Raw genomic sequence first — 18,961 nt, forward strand, 5'->3', positions numbered from 1 at the left:
CATGCGCTATCTTAGAAAATAATGAAATCAATATTTGCCCGTGGTTTTTTTTTTTTTTTTTTTATTATTATTTTGTTTACTATTTCTAGTTTATTTTAAGTAACGGAAATTAACAGAATCAAAAACACTAAATTCCTGCAGGAATTAAAAAAAAAAAAGAAAGAAAGAAGAAAAAAAAGTTTTCTAACAGAACCTCTACGCTCTGTGCCTTTATATTTCATACTTTCCCATCGAGCCGTATATCCTGTACAAAGAACGGCTGACCCGTTGCCATTCCGGTTAAGGATGGAAGAGTACATGTAAGCAGGACTTCCATTGTTGCCACCAACAATACAGCTCCGCCCTCGTGCGATCTTTTGGAGAAAAGTGAGAATACTTTGTATATTGCGTCTATAAAAGTGAGTGCTTCTCATGCAGTACGCGTGTCAGGTTCGTAAAAAAAAAAAAAAAAAAAAAAAATGGGGGGGGGGGAGTAGGTGGCGGACAGTTTGGTATACCGCCCTTCGAAACTGTAAACTTATATGATAAAGCCATCGCCGCACCAACACACCCACTTTGCAATTTTACTCGGTCACGCACACCGTCTCCCATCGAGATCGGGAGATCAAAGGTCATCTGCCAAATTCTAAGTTCAAAAGCGTGCAGCTCAGACAGATACATTTCACCAAACGATTTTCACATTATGTTAATTTCTAACAGCGCGTTGTTGCTATCTGCGTGGTAATGAAATGTACATGCAGGAGTTGCAATACATTTACGTCAGTAGATTGTTGCACAATACATTGTTTACTGACGCAACAATACCTGGGCCAACAGATATGTTCTTCATTCACCATTGCGAATTATTTTCATTATATTTACAAAAACCCGGCGCTTTTGAACAGAATGTAACACGAAAAATTCGGATTAATCTTTTGCTACAAACAAAAATGTTTATAGGTGTGTGTATTTATTTTATTTATTCTCTTAATCTCGAGAGCGTAGCGTGTGCACTTTCTGCACGCAACACTTCGTGTCTGATTTACGGGTTGTCAGCGATACCGTGCTACAAGCGTCTTACCCCCCCCTCCCTCTCGTTCCTGCCGCCCACATTAACTTTCCCTACCTCCAGCCCCTTCCTTTCATAGGAAGGTTAGAACGTCCACAAGTCTGGAGAAATGAAATATTACCGAAAATAAGGTACGGGGGCACACAGGATCATTGTTTAAGTCATACGGGACAAACTCCGAGACGGGATTCGCGTGTGGGTGAAGAGAAATAAAAACTTGTGTGTTTTATCTGCACACGAACCTCGAAAAAGAATTGGGAGATTAATTAATCAACTCAAAGATTGGTTAACAAGGGAGGATTAGTCCTAGCGACAAACGCTACGGTTGTGTACCATATAAATCAATGACGTCACAGGAGACTGATATCGCACGAAAACACTTCTGGATGCCAAGGAAAGGTGCAATGATAAGGAAGCACTCGAAAAATGATTGTCTAAGAAGCTGGAAGTTTAAGAACTCCTTCACACCCTAGAGACGCCGTAAGAATTGCGTGGAGGTCCCTTACCCATCACAAAAAATGCTAATAAAAAGAAGATACGAGAATATGGATAATTTCAAAACAATCCCACCGAAATATGCAACAGCTCCTTGTTTTGGATAGATTTGAAATGCCAAAAAGCTACTACGCATGCGCATAACAATCCCTCCCCCCACATTTCAAATATAAAAAATCGAGTGCTATCAGCAGGTACTCAAGTTACCGAGGACAAACTTGGAAGCAAAGGGGATCAATAAATAGCTTTTGGAGTGGTGGGAAGGTGCACACTAGCATAAAATAATAACTCTAAATCAAACTCCATCCTTTCAGTTTCAGAAATATACCTAGTACCGCCCTCTAGCGTACACAACAGAAAGTATACTTTTTTGAATCTTAAAAAGGTAAATTTGATAACCATTCCAACTAGCCACGGAACATACAATATTTAGACACAATGAAAATGTAATATTATACACTAACCTTAAAAAAATAAAATTACCTGAGCTTTCACTGGACACCGATCTAGGAGGGAGTCGATCTGTTTCGAAACAACTGTTGAGTAACTTTCTTAGCCTCAACTTTAAGGCTAGAATCTGTAATGGAGACTCGGTTTGGTAAGTCATTGTCCCTAATGCTAATGGCCTTGAGTTGCACGACAATATCAAGCACCCTTATCTTCTCCTTAGAAAACTATCCGGTCTCAGGAACATGCTCATTATCTGCATGGTAACTCTCTCTTTCATCAGCCAAAACCATGTATTTACCATTCTACACGACAGTGTTTAAAATAGAACGAAAAGAAAATGAGCCTCCTTTTATCTCTTCAAAGTGATTTAATCCGGGACTTAGGACTTGTCCACAGTTGGTGGCGACCCAGGGAAAAAATTCGCTAACGCGAGCAGAATATAAAGTAGGAATTCTACTTGCTCTAGATAACAAAGCAAAAATTAAATTAAAAAAAATAATAATAATAATAAAATAAATGCAGACGACAAACTATAGAAATCTACGCGTTATGAACAGTCAACAATTGGTCACGAGACTCACGTGACAAAAGAAAACGACTGGATCAAGCAGATATTACTCGTGAAATTGTTATAAAAGTAGCAGATTTCAACAATAGCTTAGTTATAAAAAAAGATTACCATGGCTACAATAGCAACTTAGCAAAAGACATTAAAAATCTGCATCGAGTTATGAACAGCCAACAATTGGTCACGAGACTCACGCGGCAAAAATTGCAACCGACTGAATCAAGCAGATACTGCTAGTGAAATTGTTATAAAAGTTGTACATTTCAACAATAGTTTAGTTATTAAAAAAGGTTACCATGGCGACAACAGCAATTTCACAGCTGTTTTTCGTCTGATAACTTAAAGCAAAAGACAAATAAAACTTCAGCGTAACTTAATCCATTAGTAAATTGCTTTTTATCAATTTCCAAGCTGAGAAATTAAAAAGATCATAAAAATCTTAAAACGCGTATAAAAGTAGACTGAGCTACAGTAAAAGAAAATGTAATTTTTATCCCTTTTCATTTAACGTCCACTATAAAACAAATATGAGTCTTAGAGCCAATCAAAACGCTGAGCAGCTAACGAAAATGGATGAAATTATAAAGATACCATTGTCTCAAGAAGCAAGACCTAATCTATACCTGGAGCAGTGCCAAGCCATAAAAAATGTCCTAAATTGTCAAAGTAATTAAAGCAGACCCACCATTTCATATTAAACACAGCAACTGGGAGAACCGTCCGAGCTCTTCGCTCTACCGTCTAACAAAGATTATTTTCTCTCTCTCTCTCTCCCCTGAATAATCCCTAACAAAGGAGGGCCACTTCCACCCTCCCACCCCCCAACTCTTCGAATGGACGGTAAACAAGTGTCGAGTTAGAAATCTCGTGTACCAACTGACACCGGAAAAGGGGATCCGTTGAAGCTCGCGAGCCATGAAGAGAACACTTCCTGTTCAGGGTACGTCAGGAGTGTCGGGTGAAGATTCAACACATCAGCAGATGGTTCGAAGAGAGTGTGTTGTAATTATACACTTCTGTTAGAAGTTCGTGGAGGTTGAGAACAAACTTCATTTCTAAGGGCCCAAAGATGTATCAAAGTATTCTTAAGTGGAATTAATGAGAACAGATGAAGGGGTTGTTTGTTATTTTGCGTACTTTGCTACGTATAAGTGGTTTGGCTCCATTCTTAAAGTGTAATGATCAACCGGAAGTATTCCAGAAGCCACTTATGAATAAGAAATCGTATTTCCAGTTTCGGTGGTTATTTGTTCCCCTTAATATCTGGCAGCTATCCCCCCGGTAAAAAAAACTGCTGTCAATTTATATATTCGCGTTATATAATATAAACTCCTGTGAATCTGCGCGGCCTAAAAAAGAAAAAATGTCAGTCTTTTAAACTTCAGGTTAAGGGTTTTCCCTCTCTGATCCCTGTCCCCTCTGCGTAACACCCCCGTATACCATCGTTAATGAAATTTAATATAAAAAGAACAAACTTTTAATATTGCAACTGCTTGTACAGATATAACTGACTGTGGTTTTTCCCTCTTCTCCTCCCCCCCCCCTAAGTACAAGCACAGAAAATCTGACAATGATACGAACCACCTACAGCGTCTTAATCTGCACTTCCAGTCATTAACTTCTTTACATGTCAGAACCTGCTCGATTCCCAAAGAAACTGCAAGCCTGATCTATGTCGGTGTTTGAAGTTTTAACCTTGATGTGACCTTTGATTCCTTTCTTTCTTTGTACCTCTGATAAGTTACACTTAATCACCGTTTTGTTATTTTACTAGTTTCTACTTCTGAGTAATTGCAACCACAATTGAAAGGCTTTTACTATATTGGGGATAAGGTGAATCACTTCCACCAGCTTAACTGACCTGCTTGGGGGGCCAGATTAAGACAGTTGGTCATCTGTGATTCTCCATCGATGACTGTGAATCATAAAACTGTGACTATGTAGTAACTTTGTGAAATATAAAACCAAACTGTACCACAAATTTTTTAGCAATATTTTGAACATAAAAATATGTTTGACTGCACCCAACTGTGGTATCGGGGACATGATGGATCCTTTCTGGCATTCACAAAGCATGCTGGTTGCTGTTTGATATTATGTTAGGGGTGGAAAAATTTAAAAACAAAATGCTCCCACTCGTAATAAAAGATTCTTATCTGAAATCATTTAAATTAACTTTTATACGTCAGATGGCACTGCCAGATAGTTAATTTTGCTGAGAGCAGTCTGCAACTCCTTATTGCCAATGCCAACAGCCAATTCTTTAAACCTGGAAAAGTTTAACTGCACCCAAGTATCCGTACGCGTGTGTATGTGCGCATGCGCGCTTACACACACGACTGACCACGAAAGCGCTTTTGACCATCTCTCTCACTACTGGGTCTCATTTTCGATATATGCTCCACTCTCAGAATGATTCTAGCAGGGATTCCATTACCGTAAATGGGTCGCATAATCGCTCGTATCGTACGGCTACCCCTAGACGCAGATAAGCGCCGTAGGCGTCGACGATTGAAGCTAATTAAGGTTAAACGAACAAGTTTCTTTGAAAACGTTAATTTTTATGGCGTACAGAAAAGAGATGGGCCATCTATGGACAGTAATTATTTGGATGAGCTCATCCACAGCTGTTATGACACTAAACAGCACGTGCATTAATTCACGAAATGGCCGTGGAAGTGGAGATAGCAAACAACTTGGCGCTGCAAAGACGACAATTTACCAACGTCTGCCTCACCATAACCAGAACGGGTTACATAAAGGACGTAACTGTTAAAAGAAATAACGTAATAAAGTATATAAATTCATTTACTGGCTGTACGCATGCGCAAAAACCGATTCGTGATCATTCATACTGGGACGTGCATTTACTGCGCATGTCAGTGTTTATCTTCTCGCTAACAGATAAGAATCCACACGTACTTGATCAAGCAATCCAAATCGACAGGGAAAATAGAGAATTATCTGTGACCACAACCTTAATAAAATAAATAAAAGATAATTCTTTGGTTAGGGAAGATAAAAAAGAAAGTCAAGTTCATCCTTCAGGGTCGCCATGGGTAACAACAAAAAGTTAATAATAAACCTTATTTTTCAATCAGAAGCTTTTGCAATTTTGCCTCCACGTAATACTGACGTCACTTACCCAACGAATGTTACCGATTCATTAACCCGATTATTTTTTAAATCAAAATAAAAAGTTAATACTCCTAAATAAATGAATTAGTCTGAAGAATTATGAGTAAAATATAAATATTTTTTAAAACCTAATTATCTACGCAATTAAATATATTTATCCTGAGAAAAATAATTGCGTTTGATATTTTGTAATTCCTTGGTTTACAAAGTGATATTTGTAAATAAAAAACCTCATCTGTTAATAATGGAAATGACAACAATACTTTTTTAATTTGTGAACAAAGCTTCTGTTTATATCGGCTACTAGATGGCGAAGCTAGCGCTAAGCTTTGTAATTATTCTAACTTGATAAATATAATAGATAAATAATAATAAATTAAACTGATAATAAAATAAAATAATAATAAACCTTAAACGTTTATTATTAAACGTTTAAGGTTTATTAAACACATTACCATATTTTTCAACTTTGCAACAAGCCTCCACGTGTATTACGTCATAAGTTGCACTGAAGTTTCACGTGGTACTTACGTCACTGATTCATTAGCCAGATTATTTTTTAAGTCAAAATAAAAACATAATACTCCTAAATAAATTAATTAGTATAAAGAATTATGAGTACCAAAAATTATTATTTTTTTAAAACTTAATTATCTACGTAATCAAAAATATTTATCCTCAGAAAAATAATTTCTTTTGATATTTTGGAATTCGTTGGTTTACAAAGTGATTTCTGTAAATAAAAAATCTCATCTGCTAATAATGGAAATGAGAAGAACACTTTTTTAATTTGTGAACAATCGGATACTAGATGGCGAAGCTTTGTAATTATTCTAAATTGATAAATATAACAGAAAATCGATTTTTAAATAATATTAATAAAAAATGCTGTAATAATAAACCTTAAAGACATTAAATTGTCATTTTTTTTTTTTTTTTCAATCAAAAGCTATAAACACGCCTCCACGTGTATTACGTCATAAGTTGCACTCAGGTTTCACCTGGTACTACGTCACTCACCGAATATTACCGATTCATAAACCCGGCTATTTTTGTAAATCTAAATAAAAACTTAATACTCCTAAATAAATTAATTAGTATAAAGAATTATGAGTAAAAAATAGACAATATTTTTTAAAACCTAATTATCTAAACCATCAAAAATAATTATATACGCAATCAAAAACAATTTCGTTTGCTACTTCGGAATTCGCTGGTTTACAAAGCGATTTCTGTACATAAAAAACCTCATCTGTTAATAATGGAAATGACAACAACACTTTTTTAATTTGTGAACGAGGTTTCTGTTTATATCTGCTACTAGATGGCGAGCTTTGTTATTATTCTAAATTGATAAATATAACGGAAATTCCATTTTTAAATATTAATTTTGGATAATAATGAAAAATATGCTTTATTTAATCAATAATACTTTAGATAAAAAGGAATTGTTAAAATAGTTCTATTTAAAAAAGTACTTACAGTTGTTTTTTTTTGGAAGATGTCTGCTGAAAGAAATATTTTCACCACAAACTGGGGGAGTAACACAGTTGTTTGAGAGTGTGTGAAACGTTTAACCTTTACACTTTATCAGTTATCTAAGAACGGGAGCAGATAAGTACCTGGGGAATTACCTTATCAACTTCCTTTTCTCACTTCCAGAACACGTTTACGTACATGTATCAAAAAAAAAAAAAAAAAGGAAAAAAAGGAGAGCTGCTGGATCACGTTTAAGTTGACAACCATTCATTCACAAGGGACATTTCAACTTTAAAATATTTAATTATTAAGTTCAATTTTTTTAAATTAATTTTTTGACACTTCAATGTCCACTTCCATCAAAGGTCACCAAATATCCAAAAGAAAATCTTGCAATATTCGAAGAAAAAAAAATAAAAATTCTATAAAACTGTCATGATAATGAGGTCAAGATATTTCTTTAGCCTGGCCTCTCGAGAAACCATTAGTGGCTCGCATCAGGAGAACGCGAAGCACTAATGGTTAAGAAATAGTATCTCTAACGAGCCATGGGTCGTTTCAAATGGCACTGGAAATGTGGATATATATACACAACCCCTGCATTTTCCTCCAGAGTAGTTGGAAAAAGCGAATAGGGAAGAAATAGATATCGAAATACTGTTATTTTATTGGGATTTCGAACGATATTCTGTGACAAATGTGAAACATATCCTGAGAGTTTTATCTGCATTTTGGTGTAGAATCGATCAAGAAATATATTTTACAAAATTCAAGTCTCACTGACGCCACCTACAGTTTACTTTTATAAGATTACATTCTTGTTTCTTTCTGGGTTGAAATTTTCGATGAATTCCAGGCAACGAGGAACATTATGTTTACTGTAACAACTAACACCTTTGCCAGCATTACGAAATAACTTGCGCAAGACACACACACACTGAATAAATACAGCGTTTAACTGAACTTACCATTTTCGATAACCCCTCCGGAACTGGTACAAAGTATTCTGGTAAGGGACCGGGGAAGGGACATTGTTTTAGCTCGCGGGTCTGCACCCCGTTCCATCACAAAGAACTCACACCTCTACACTTCCATAGTCAAACCCGTTGCTCTGTTTCCGGTGCACGGACAGACATCGGAGATGTCTCGTCCTTCGTAACAGTACCAAAACACACGCGACTGGAAACTTCAAAAAGCAAATTGCATAAAACGCCCTACTCCCTCTTGCTCACTCGTCATGACATTCTGCCCGCTAGAGGGCACTGAACGCACGCTCACAGGCACCAATAAGTTACGAACAGACAGCCGCTCCGTGGACGTTTCAGAAGTGGAGGGAAAACGTATGTTGCTCAAGCAGCAACGATTGTACGCGGTGTTTCGTCACTAGCTAAGTGTAAGAATATGGCGGGTCGGTTGGCGTCAGCCAATAAAAACACCCGTCGCTTGAGTACTTTTCACAATGTAAACACTGACCTGTGTCGCACACTTTCTAATCCCGTCACTCCAATGGACACTCCGAAATCAAGTCGCACGCAAATCTCTTTTCAAGGTCAAGAGAGCTTCAGGGCAGACACGGGAACCACATGGTGTCTTGGGATTAACACTTTTAAGTTTCGCCTTATTCTTTCACACGATACACCGGTGTCGAACTCGTTACGGTATTGCTTGTTTATTACACCGTAAAGTATGAGGGTCACAGGTCACTGGCGTGGTTCAATACCTAATGAGGACGCTTGGATACTCCTCCGTGTGCTTGCTAATGATTTCTTTCGGTTGGCTGTACTTCGTTCAGCGAATACGAATATATGAAGGTCATTTAGGGTCATTAATTATCTTCATTGCTGCTAAGTAGATGCATGGTACTAGAAACAATAATACTCATCACTGTACATAGCCAGAAATTAAAATCACGAATACAATAGTTAATTGAATCCTAGTCCACTCAATGAGAGCGCGTGCTATAGCATTCACCTCCTGACCACTGCTACATCAGACCATTGGCATTTCGATTCCAGATTATTTTTTGGTATACTGTACTTCAATACCATTGGTGAAGGGTAACAAAAGAAAATTCTCTAATAGGAAGCCCTGAAAAAAAGAAGAGTGGACATTCTTCGGTGGTTTCTACAAAACAAGCAACACTATCCATTTTCATTTCTCGAATGCTTTAAAAAAATTAATATTTTTTTAATTTTTGAAAAGCCTTTTGAAAGCATAAAAATGCTTTAAAAAGTATTCTGGAGAAAATCTAGAAATTCTAAGAAAAAAGAAAGAACAGTAGACTATAATCACATGTTCCAAAAAACAAAACAAAATTATTTTATTTAAAAATAAATAAAATAAGCTACAGAGGAATTTATAATTTGACAGTGTCATTAACACTTGGGACAGGTGTTAATGCTCTGGACACTTAAGTATTAGGTGTTAATGGGCACTTCAGGCATTAGGATACTTGGAAACTTCTGGACACTAGCCATTAGGACACTTGGATACTTCTGGACACTAGGCATTAGGACACTTGGATACTTCTGGACACCAGGCATTAGGACACAACTTCTGGACACTAGGCATGAAGTATTAATGCTCTGGACATTTTAAGTATTGGGTGTTAATGACACGTTAGGCATCCAATGTTCATGATGTGGACACTAGTTATTAGGACACTTGGAAACTTTTGGACACTAGGCATTGGGTGTTAATGCTCACTTCAGGCATTAGGACACTTGGAAACTTCTGGACACTGGGCATTAGGTATTAATGCTCTGGACATTTTAAGCATTGGGTGTTAATGACATTTTAGGCATTAAGTGTTCATGCTGTGGATACTAGTCATTAGGACACTTGGAAACTTTTGGACATTAGACATTGGGTGTTAATGCTCACTTCAGGCATTAGGACACTTGGAAATTTCTGGACACTAGGCATTAGGTATTAATTCTCTGGGAATTTTAAGCATTGGGTGTCAATGGACACTAACAGCATTAGGTGTTAATGCTGTGGACATTTTAAGCATTGGATGTTAATGAACACTTTAGGCATTAGGTGTTAATGGAACTTTAGGCATTATCTGCTAATGGACACTTTAAGCATTAGGACACTTGGAAACTTTTAGGCATCAGGTGTTAATGCTCCCGACACTTTAGGCATCGAGTTCAACAGTTCTTTTCCAATTTGTAATTTTTGATCAAGTGGTATTGCTAATAAATCCAATTATTGGTAAGAGCAATCAGTCTTTGCCTTCTTCACTCAAATAGACAATTGCACAGTTATCTTTGTCTCTGTATGCTGTTAGTTATCCATCTAATGCATTTAACAGGTAAGCATGCGATCGAAAACCCACACCATCCAAAGTCGACTGTTGATGACCAAGAAATGTAAGCATGATAGTATCACCATCGTCCACACCACCTGGTACTTCTTTGGTACAGACCCATGTTGTTTGAAGAGGATAATGTCCCATGACATATTGCCAATACTGTTCAATAGCTGTTCATGGGTACAAATGTGGAAAAACTGAATGACCAGTACAGAGGTCTGATTTGAACTCTCGTGGATGAACTGGAATGTTGGGTGATGGCCACACTAACACATCTCACATTGGTAGCTCAAATGGTCACTGTTCTCCAGGAGGACTAAACCCGTTACAGTCTATCCATGTGGATGGAATGTGTCATAACGTGGCCAGGCAAGGGGAGTTAGACACACTTTTAAAGTTACTGGCAGTGATGTCGATATGAAACCAATGAGTGTCTGAATACTTTTGGATGGTTGCATACTTTGGGAGTTTGTATTCCCACCAAAGGAAGGAGGAACATTCAGTGCAATGGTAAGAAACTCCTTTGATAAAGGAATAAATTACCAAGGAAAACTAAAATTTGGAAAAGGGAAGAAGAAATTAAAGACTCGTTCATAAACATCGAAACCAATAAGGGCAATGAATCCTAACTGTTCATCTTGGGCAGTTGGATAGCTAGTAGTGTTAGAACCAGCAAACCATCGAAATTTACCAAAGACATTAAAAACCTGGAAGATTTTTGGCCATTGTGTAGCGGTCAGTACTGGAAAACAAAATCAAAGAGCTTTCCATTGCTCACCGAGACTGGGTCGAACCTACTAGTAGGACGAGTCTTTAATTTCTTCTTCCCTTTTCCAAATTTTAGTTTTCCTTGGTAATTTATTCCTTTATCAAAGGAGTTTCTTACCATTGCACTGAATGTTCCTCCTTCCTTTGGTGGGAATACAAACTCCCAAAGTACATAGGACCCTTTACCTGAACAGTTGGAACAAATGAAGCCTCAACTTCGTGAAGATTCTTTTGATTGAAATCTCAGCAATTACGAGACACTGGCTAGAGAGAAATGGATTACTGAATCAACGTGAGACTCGTGGGAATCGACTGGGAACCCATAGGGTCCACGGGAAACTTGCAGCAATTCTCTGTATGATAATAATAATAAATACCAATTTTCTTTTTCATATTTTGAGAGTACTAACTTCTTTTTGAATCGCCTTTTTCTTAGGCGGCTGTGTCAACTGTTCTACTATTTCTTCTACTATCTACTGTTATTCAGTTCTCTTTAGACTTTACCAAACTCTCTGCCTCGACCACTTGGCAGGCAGTTAATTCCAGTGACCTCCCCAATATTTTCTATGTGCATGACCTGGTTCTTCTCACTTCTGCCTCAAAATATACCATCCTCGTTCATTCTAATCATCTCCTACAGGACTTTATTAGAAAGGAACGGATAGAATGTGGAATAAAAAATTGGAAACAAAGGAAAATAGTGGACGAAAGGAGGTATAAAACGACAGAGGGACTGGGTAAGAAAGCTGGCAGATTATGGAGAAACAGAGAGAGAGAGAGAGAGAGAGAGAGAGAGAGAGAGAGAGAGAGAGAGAGAAGAAACATACGTAGAAGGACAGAGATGAAAATGAAATACAAGACAGAAGGAGAAAGATAAAAAGTGAAGAAAAGAAAGAAATAGAAAAATTGAAGGAAAGAAATAGAGAGAGAATAAAAAAAGAGAGAAAGAAAGAAATAAAGAGAGAGAAATAAAGAAAGACAAAGAATGAAAGTCAGAAGGAAAGAAAGAGAGAAAGATGGGAAGGAAGAGAGAGAAATATTGAAAGAATGAAAGACAGAAGGAAAATAAGAGAGAAAAAAGTGATAGAAAGAGAAAGGTATATAGACAGAAAGAAAGGAAAAAAGAAAGATAGATAGAAAAATCAAAGGAAAGAAAAAGAAACTGAAGAGAGAGAGATTGAAAAGAAGAGAAAGACAAAGAATAAAAGAAAGAAAGGTGGAAAAAGAAATAGATAGATAGAAAGAAAGGAAAAGAGAAAGATATAAAAATCAAAGGAAAGAAAGAGCGGGACTGAAAGGAAGCAAGAGCAGGAAATGAAAAAAAGAAAGAAAAATCGAAGGAAAGAAAGGACGATTGAAACAGAGTGAGAGTGAACGAAAGAGAGAAAGAGAAAAAGATATAAGGAAAGAGAAAAAGATATAAGGAAAGAAGGAAGAAAAACATTGAAAGAAAGAGAGAAAGACAAAGGATGAATGAAAGGTAGAAGGAAAGAAACTGAGAGAGAGTGACAAGGAAAGAAAGAAATTGAAGGAAAGAATGAGGGACAGAGAGAAAGAAAGAGCGAGAGAGAGATAAAAAGAGAGAAAGAAAAGAATGAATGAAAGATAGAGGGAAAGAAACTGAGGGAGAGATTGAAAGAAAGAAAGAGAAATTGAAGGAAAGAAAGAGAGAAAGAAAGAAAATATGAGTGAGAGCTAGAGAGCGGTAAAAAGAAAGAAAGAGAGAGAGAGAGAGAGAGAGAGAGAGAGAGAGAGAGAGAGAGAGAGAGAGAGAGAGAGAGAGAGAAAGAGAGAGAGATTGAAAGCAAGAAAGAGAATATGGAAATAGATTACTGCCGATGTTTATTGAGAGCGAGCAGATACAGATCGCGGATTGCGAGGGGTGGGGTGGGGTGTACGTAAGTGTTGTCAATACACGTAAGAGCCGGAGTGGGGGAGGGGGTGTAGGGGACATCCCGTGCTGCACGTTGCATTTATTCCCGAAGAGCAACTGATGCAGCCACAACGATACGCGATGTCATCGCCTTGTCACGGCTGCGTTTATTTTTACCGTAGCATCCCCGCACCCTTCATCATCTGCCGCACGTTCAATGCCCGTGGGTGGAAAGGCGAAATTAGCGTGGCGACACACGCGGCCCGCCTGTTGGTGCAGCAGGCCGATCGTCCCTCACCTTCGCAAACGACACTCGCCATCGACACGTGCGCGCAACAGCTGCAAAAAACTGGTTTTCCGGGACGAAAAGCGTCGGGTTTTCGCCCTACCGAGCATCCACGAGTGGCTTCAGGTGCAACAGAAACGCCGGTCGCGACGAGGGGAAAACTTTTCCGAGGACCGGTGTACACGACCGAAATCTGGCGATCTGCCAAATATTCCCAAGAAAACCCGCGCGAGCTTCTTTCAAAGATTAAAAACGAGGCCCCGTCTGTGCCGACTCAATCCATCAAAGCGTACGTCTGCATCTTTATTTTTCGGTCATTTCGGCCGGGCTGTCGTCGGTGTCTTCGCAAATTCTACCGACACTCATTCGTCCACTTCTGAAAAGACCAAAAGACGACAATAAATTGATCGCATCGTCGTCCATTACTCCACTCGCATCAGCTGTCCAAACGTTAAAAAATTGTGCGTTCGCATACGATAAATTATCCTTTCGATCTATTATTTTAAATTCTATTTTTACTTCCTCGCTCATGCGCACTTCTATCGAGGCTACGAACAAAACTAAAGCTTCGTGACGTCTTCAGCGTGCCCTGTGTCCGAGGAAAAGGTGACAAACGACTGACAGTCTCGAAACAGGAGCCAGCAGGTCACGTGAGCACCAACGTCACACTACTTGTTTTACCCTTTTTTCTTTCTGTAATTTTACAACGCTATTAATCTAAAAGAAAAGTTTTAGTCTAATTCTGAAACTGCAACTAATCAATATTTTTTACGTAGGTGGCGCTGTACAAGTAGCTAAAAATGTCAGGCAAAAATTATCCATAAAATCGTGAAATTCAAAGTCAGTTTCTAAGATGGCTGCATTAATAGCTAAAAATGCCAAAAGGAAATTGTCCATAAAATCGTCAATATTTCTCAGATGGCGCTGCATCAGTAACTAAAAATGTCAAAAAACAAAATTATCCATAAAACATCAATTTCAAAGTCAACATTTCCCAGGTGGCGCTGCATCAGTAACAAAAAAAGTCAAAATACAAAAATTGTCAATTTCAAAGTCTTAATTTTTGAGCTGGCACTGCATCAATAGTAAAAAAATATTAAAATACAAAATTGTCTATAAAATCATCAATTTCAAAGTTAATATTTCTAAGGTGGCGCTGAATCTGTAGTAAAAAAAAAAAAATTCAAAATAGAAAATTGTCCATAAAATCGTCAATTTGAAAGTCTTAACAATTTTGAGGTGGCGCTGCTTCAATAGCAAAAAATGTCGAAACACTACATTTTCTATAAAATTGTCAATATTTCTGAGGTGGCGCTGCATCAGTAACTAAAAATATCAAAATACTAAATTGTCCATAAAATCGTCAATTTCAGTCTTAACATTTCTAAGGTGGCGCTGCATCAATAGCTAAAAATGTCAAAACACAAAATTGTCCATACAATGATCAATTTCAAAGTCAACATTTCTCAGGTGGCGCTGCATCAGTAGCAAAAAAAGTCACAATACAAAATACAAAAATTGTCAATTTCAAAGTCTTAATATTTCTGAGGTGGCCCTGCATCAATAACTAAAAATGCCAAAAGACAATTGTCAATACAATTGCCAATTTCAAAGTCAATATATCCAAGATGGCACCGCAACAATAGCTACAAATGCCAAAAGACGTTCATAAAAGCGTCAATTTCAAAGTCAACAATTCTGAGGTGCTACTGCACTAATAGTTAAAAATGCCAAAAGAAATTTGTTCATATAATTATTAATTTCAATGTCAATATTTCTAAGATGGCGCTGAATCAGCAGCAAAAAGTGCCAAACCACATAATTGTCCATAAAACAGTCAATTTTAAAGTCTTGGCAATTCTTAGGTGGCACTGCATCAGTAGCGTGCGCAGATGTGGGAATCACTGGAAGCACCCCCCCCCCCCACACCACTATGTATCAATACCAAAAGACAAATTTCAAAGTCAATATTTCTAAGGCTGCACTGCATGAATAAATAACTAAAAATGCCAAACGACAATTGTCCATAAAATCGTCAATTTCAAAGTCAATATTTCAGCGGTGGCGCTGCATCAGTAGCTAAAAATGTCAAAAGACAATTGTCCATAAAATTGTTAATATTTCTAAGGTGGCGCTACATCAACAGAAAAATGTGCTGAAACACATAAAATAGTCAATTTTAAAGTGAATATTTCTGAGGTGGCGCTGCATCAATAGCTAAAAATGCCAAAAGATAAAATTATCCATAAAATCATTATTTTCAGTCTTAACACTAAGGCCTAACGATCATCAGAAAGAATTTTAAGAAAAATAAAGAAAATAAAAACATGATGAATAAAAACCACCTGTTTTGAACCAGGTTATATCAGTCATCCCCCAGTCCCTTGAATTCTACCCCGCCCCCAACATCTGCAACGCATGCACCTTGCGTAATTCGAAGAATTACTACCAAACGAAACTAGCGTATGAGGAAAAAAGATCAAGGTCTTTTCTCTCGTGCTTAATAAGCAATATGGCGTCAGAAGCCACTACAGCTGCAGAAGAAATATTGACGCCCCTATAATTGGGGGAGGGGGGAGAAGCGGGAGAACAGAAAGTGTCCCATCTTCCAAAATCCTTTAAATACTTATTTTATCGATTTAAACTATCGCCATCTAGTGAGCGAAAAGTGAACAAATTAAACCATTTTCTTTAGGGTAGTAATAACGAATATTTCGTCCCTCTACCAGAACATTATAAGCGATAATAGTATTTAGCGGTTAATCATGACGTCATGGTATTCCATTGTAACAACAGACTTCGGTTAACGATAATAATATATTCTGCGTTTTCTTGTTGCTAGGATAAAAGTAGTGCAGTTGTGGGTGTCCTTGCTGAGTCAGCGTGGAGGTTGTGTGACTTGACAATATTCGAACCAGCGTTTCAGAAAGTTTGGTAAGCTGCGTTTTTCCCTTCCCCCCCCCAAATAACCATTTCTTTAATTTTAACAATAGTTATTTATGGAGAGGTGAGAGATCCAGAAGATGTGCGAGACACATTGCGACACTAATTTTAAAAGGGACGCGTTACATAACTTCCTGCGTGTACCATCTGTGGACGAGAGTGCAGATGTACCAATTAAGAGTCAGTCTCCCGCTAAGCGAACGCCAACAAAATAGGGGTTACCATCTGCCAAAGTAGCAGCTGTTTGGTTAGCCTCAACCCAGCCACGTGTCTAGAAGAGTGCAAAATCACTTTACACAATACCGCTCCCCTACCCACCCCCTAGGAACAAATACTCCCCCCCCAGTTCTTTAGAATTCTGTTTCTTCGGGCGGCGAGAATCTAATAGACACCCTGTGATCATTGTCCACAGGCACTCGTCTGGCTCGTGCCAAGGCAGTGGATCGCTGATAAAGAGGGATGTGGTTACCATGACAACCGGTCATTTTCCTCACCTGGTTTACACACTGACTCCAGGTGATGCGTCTTTCGTGGTTTTTTTTTTTTCTTTTTAGCTGGGGAGAAAAGGTTGTACCACCAGAGGGGGCTTCCCTCTGGTGGTACAATGGAAAGATGTTAAGGGACTTGCTCCATCGATCGCATTGTACTCAATCTTAATTATGCACTTTATGAAATTTTTTTTCTCAAGCTACCCTCCGGTTATCATAATAACGTCGTCTGCTTACAATGCTGCCACCTGGCCGAAATTAACGGAACTAGAAGTTTTTATTCTTTACATGTAGGCAATTTGCAACCCAGTTATTCATATTAATGTTCTTCTGACTTCAGTAATGTCACCTGGTGGCAAGTAATGAAACTATTTTTATATAAATGTAATTTTGAAAATGGTTATTCATAGTAATGTTCGTCTGACTGCCATAGTGCCATCTGGTGGTAAGTTATGAAACTAAAGATTTTTTGCAGATGAAGTTTACATGATTATTCATAGTTACATGTGTGATTTACGTGGTTATTCAAACTGATGTTCGTCTGCCTACAGTAATTCCCCCTAGTGGACAGCTAGAAAACTATTTTTTTTTTATAGAAACGTAATTTCGATAGACTGGCTATTCATTTTAACATACATCCGCTTAAAGTTACGCCACCTGTCGGCAATTGGCAAAAGTAAAGTTTTTTCGACCTGGTTATTCATACTAATGTTGCCTGCTGCAGCAACTCCACCTAGCAGCAAGTAATGAAACTAAAGATTGTTTTTAATAGAAACGCAATTTAAGGAGTGGTTATTCATACTAACGTACATCAATTTAAAGTAACACCATCTGTTGGCTTATAATGCCATCTGGCGGTAAGTTATGAAATTATAGATTTTTTTTGGAAAAGCATAAAGCATTCATACTAATGTACATCCATGTAAAGTTATGCCATCTGTTGGCAGTTGACGAAATTATTTTTTTTTTGTGGGTGTGTGAATTTACAACTTATTTTTGCAAATCATGTAACTTAGTTATTCATACTAATGTTCGACTGCTTACAGTATTGCCATCTAGTGGCAAGTTATAAAGTAAAGGTTTTTTTAGAGACTGGCAGTTGATACTAATCTACATCCGCTAAAGTTATGCCATCTGTTGGCAACTGATGAAACTAAATTGTTTTGTAGAAGGGTAGTTTCATATTAATGTACATCCCCTAAAATTATGCCATCTGTCGGCAATTTATGAAACTAAAGTTTTTTGTAGAAGCTTAATTTACAGATTGGGCAATTCATAATAATGTACATCTCTTAAGATTATGCCATCTGTCGGCAATTGATGAAACTAAAGTTTTCCTTTTTTTTTCTGTCTTGCGTAACTGGAAACTCGTCATTTAGGCAACCGAACTCTTCTGTTTCTTAATTGGTAACACTTTAGTGTGGCGCAAAATTGCTCCAGTGGTCCACAATGGAAGCGTTAACCCAATTATTTAATTAATTACGCGTTCATTTTAGTTGGTACTCGCAGTTATCAGAAGGTAAATTAAAATAAGGTAAAAACAGGATTATCAAAGACATAATGAACGCGGAAGCAATTTTAAATTATTAACAACAAACGCGGAGAAAATTTTAATCAAGAACATCTGCAATGATTTTAAGTCGGCGCTAATTCCAAGAGGAAAAGAAAAAGAAAAAAACAATCCAGCAGCCATGATTAAAGATATCCAGAACCCTAATCTCCTTACCAGAAGCTATGCAACTGACAGCTGGAAAGAAAGCGGGTCTGATTTGCATTTTGGTTCACCATGGAACTGAATGATGAGGAAAAAAGAATGGAACGACCAGCTGTTTGTAGTTGACCTCGACTGCTGATGGAGGGGAGATTCATGACGAACTCCCCCTTCGGTAAATTCGGGCAGCGTCTCCGTAGTATCAAGTTGACACTTGTTTGGTGATTGGGGCTCTTCGTCCGTCAACTGAGATTAAGGTGGGATCGTCCGAACGCTGCTCAATCTCGTGGTTTGAAGGCAAAGCCCCTAGGTGACACCCAACCATTTCAGATGGCAAGAATTAACTTGTCCAGGGTGTCAATTACGTAACAAACCGAAATAGATTGGACGTAGCAGAA

At 37.8% G+C, this 18,961-nt stretch overlaps 1 protein-coding gene across 5 annotated transcripts in view; it reads right to left on the minus strand.

Moving 5' to 3' along the window:
- Positions 1-18,961, minus strand: part of raskol (Ras GTPase-activating protein raskol) — a 258,953-nt gene that overhangs the window by 138,350 nt on the left and 101,642 nt on the right. Inside the window, exon 1 of one of the 5 annotated variants that reach the window (XM_090388963.1) lies at positions 8,147-8,381. The exons of the other annotated variants lie outside the window; for them this stretch is intronic. Within the exon in view, the coding sequence (XP_090245089.1) occupies positions 8,147-8,243 (97 nt within the window). The 5' untranslated portion in view covers positions 8,244-8,381. Of the gene's footprint in view, positions 1-8,146; positions 8,382-18,961 lie in introns of those variants that run through there. 5 annotated transcript variants of the gene reach the window in all.

Source organism: Mastigoproctus giganteus, chromosome 14, assembly GCF_048544385.1.
Source record: "Mastigoproctus giganteus isolate SK-2022 chromosome 14, ASM4854438v1, whole genome shotgun sequence".
NCBI classification, from domain to species: domain Eukaryota; kingdom Metazoa; phylum Arthropoda; class Arachnida; order Uropygi; family Thelyphonidae; genus Mastigoproctus; species Mastigoproctus giganteus.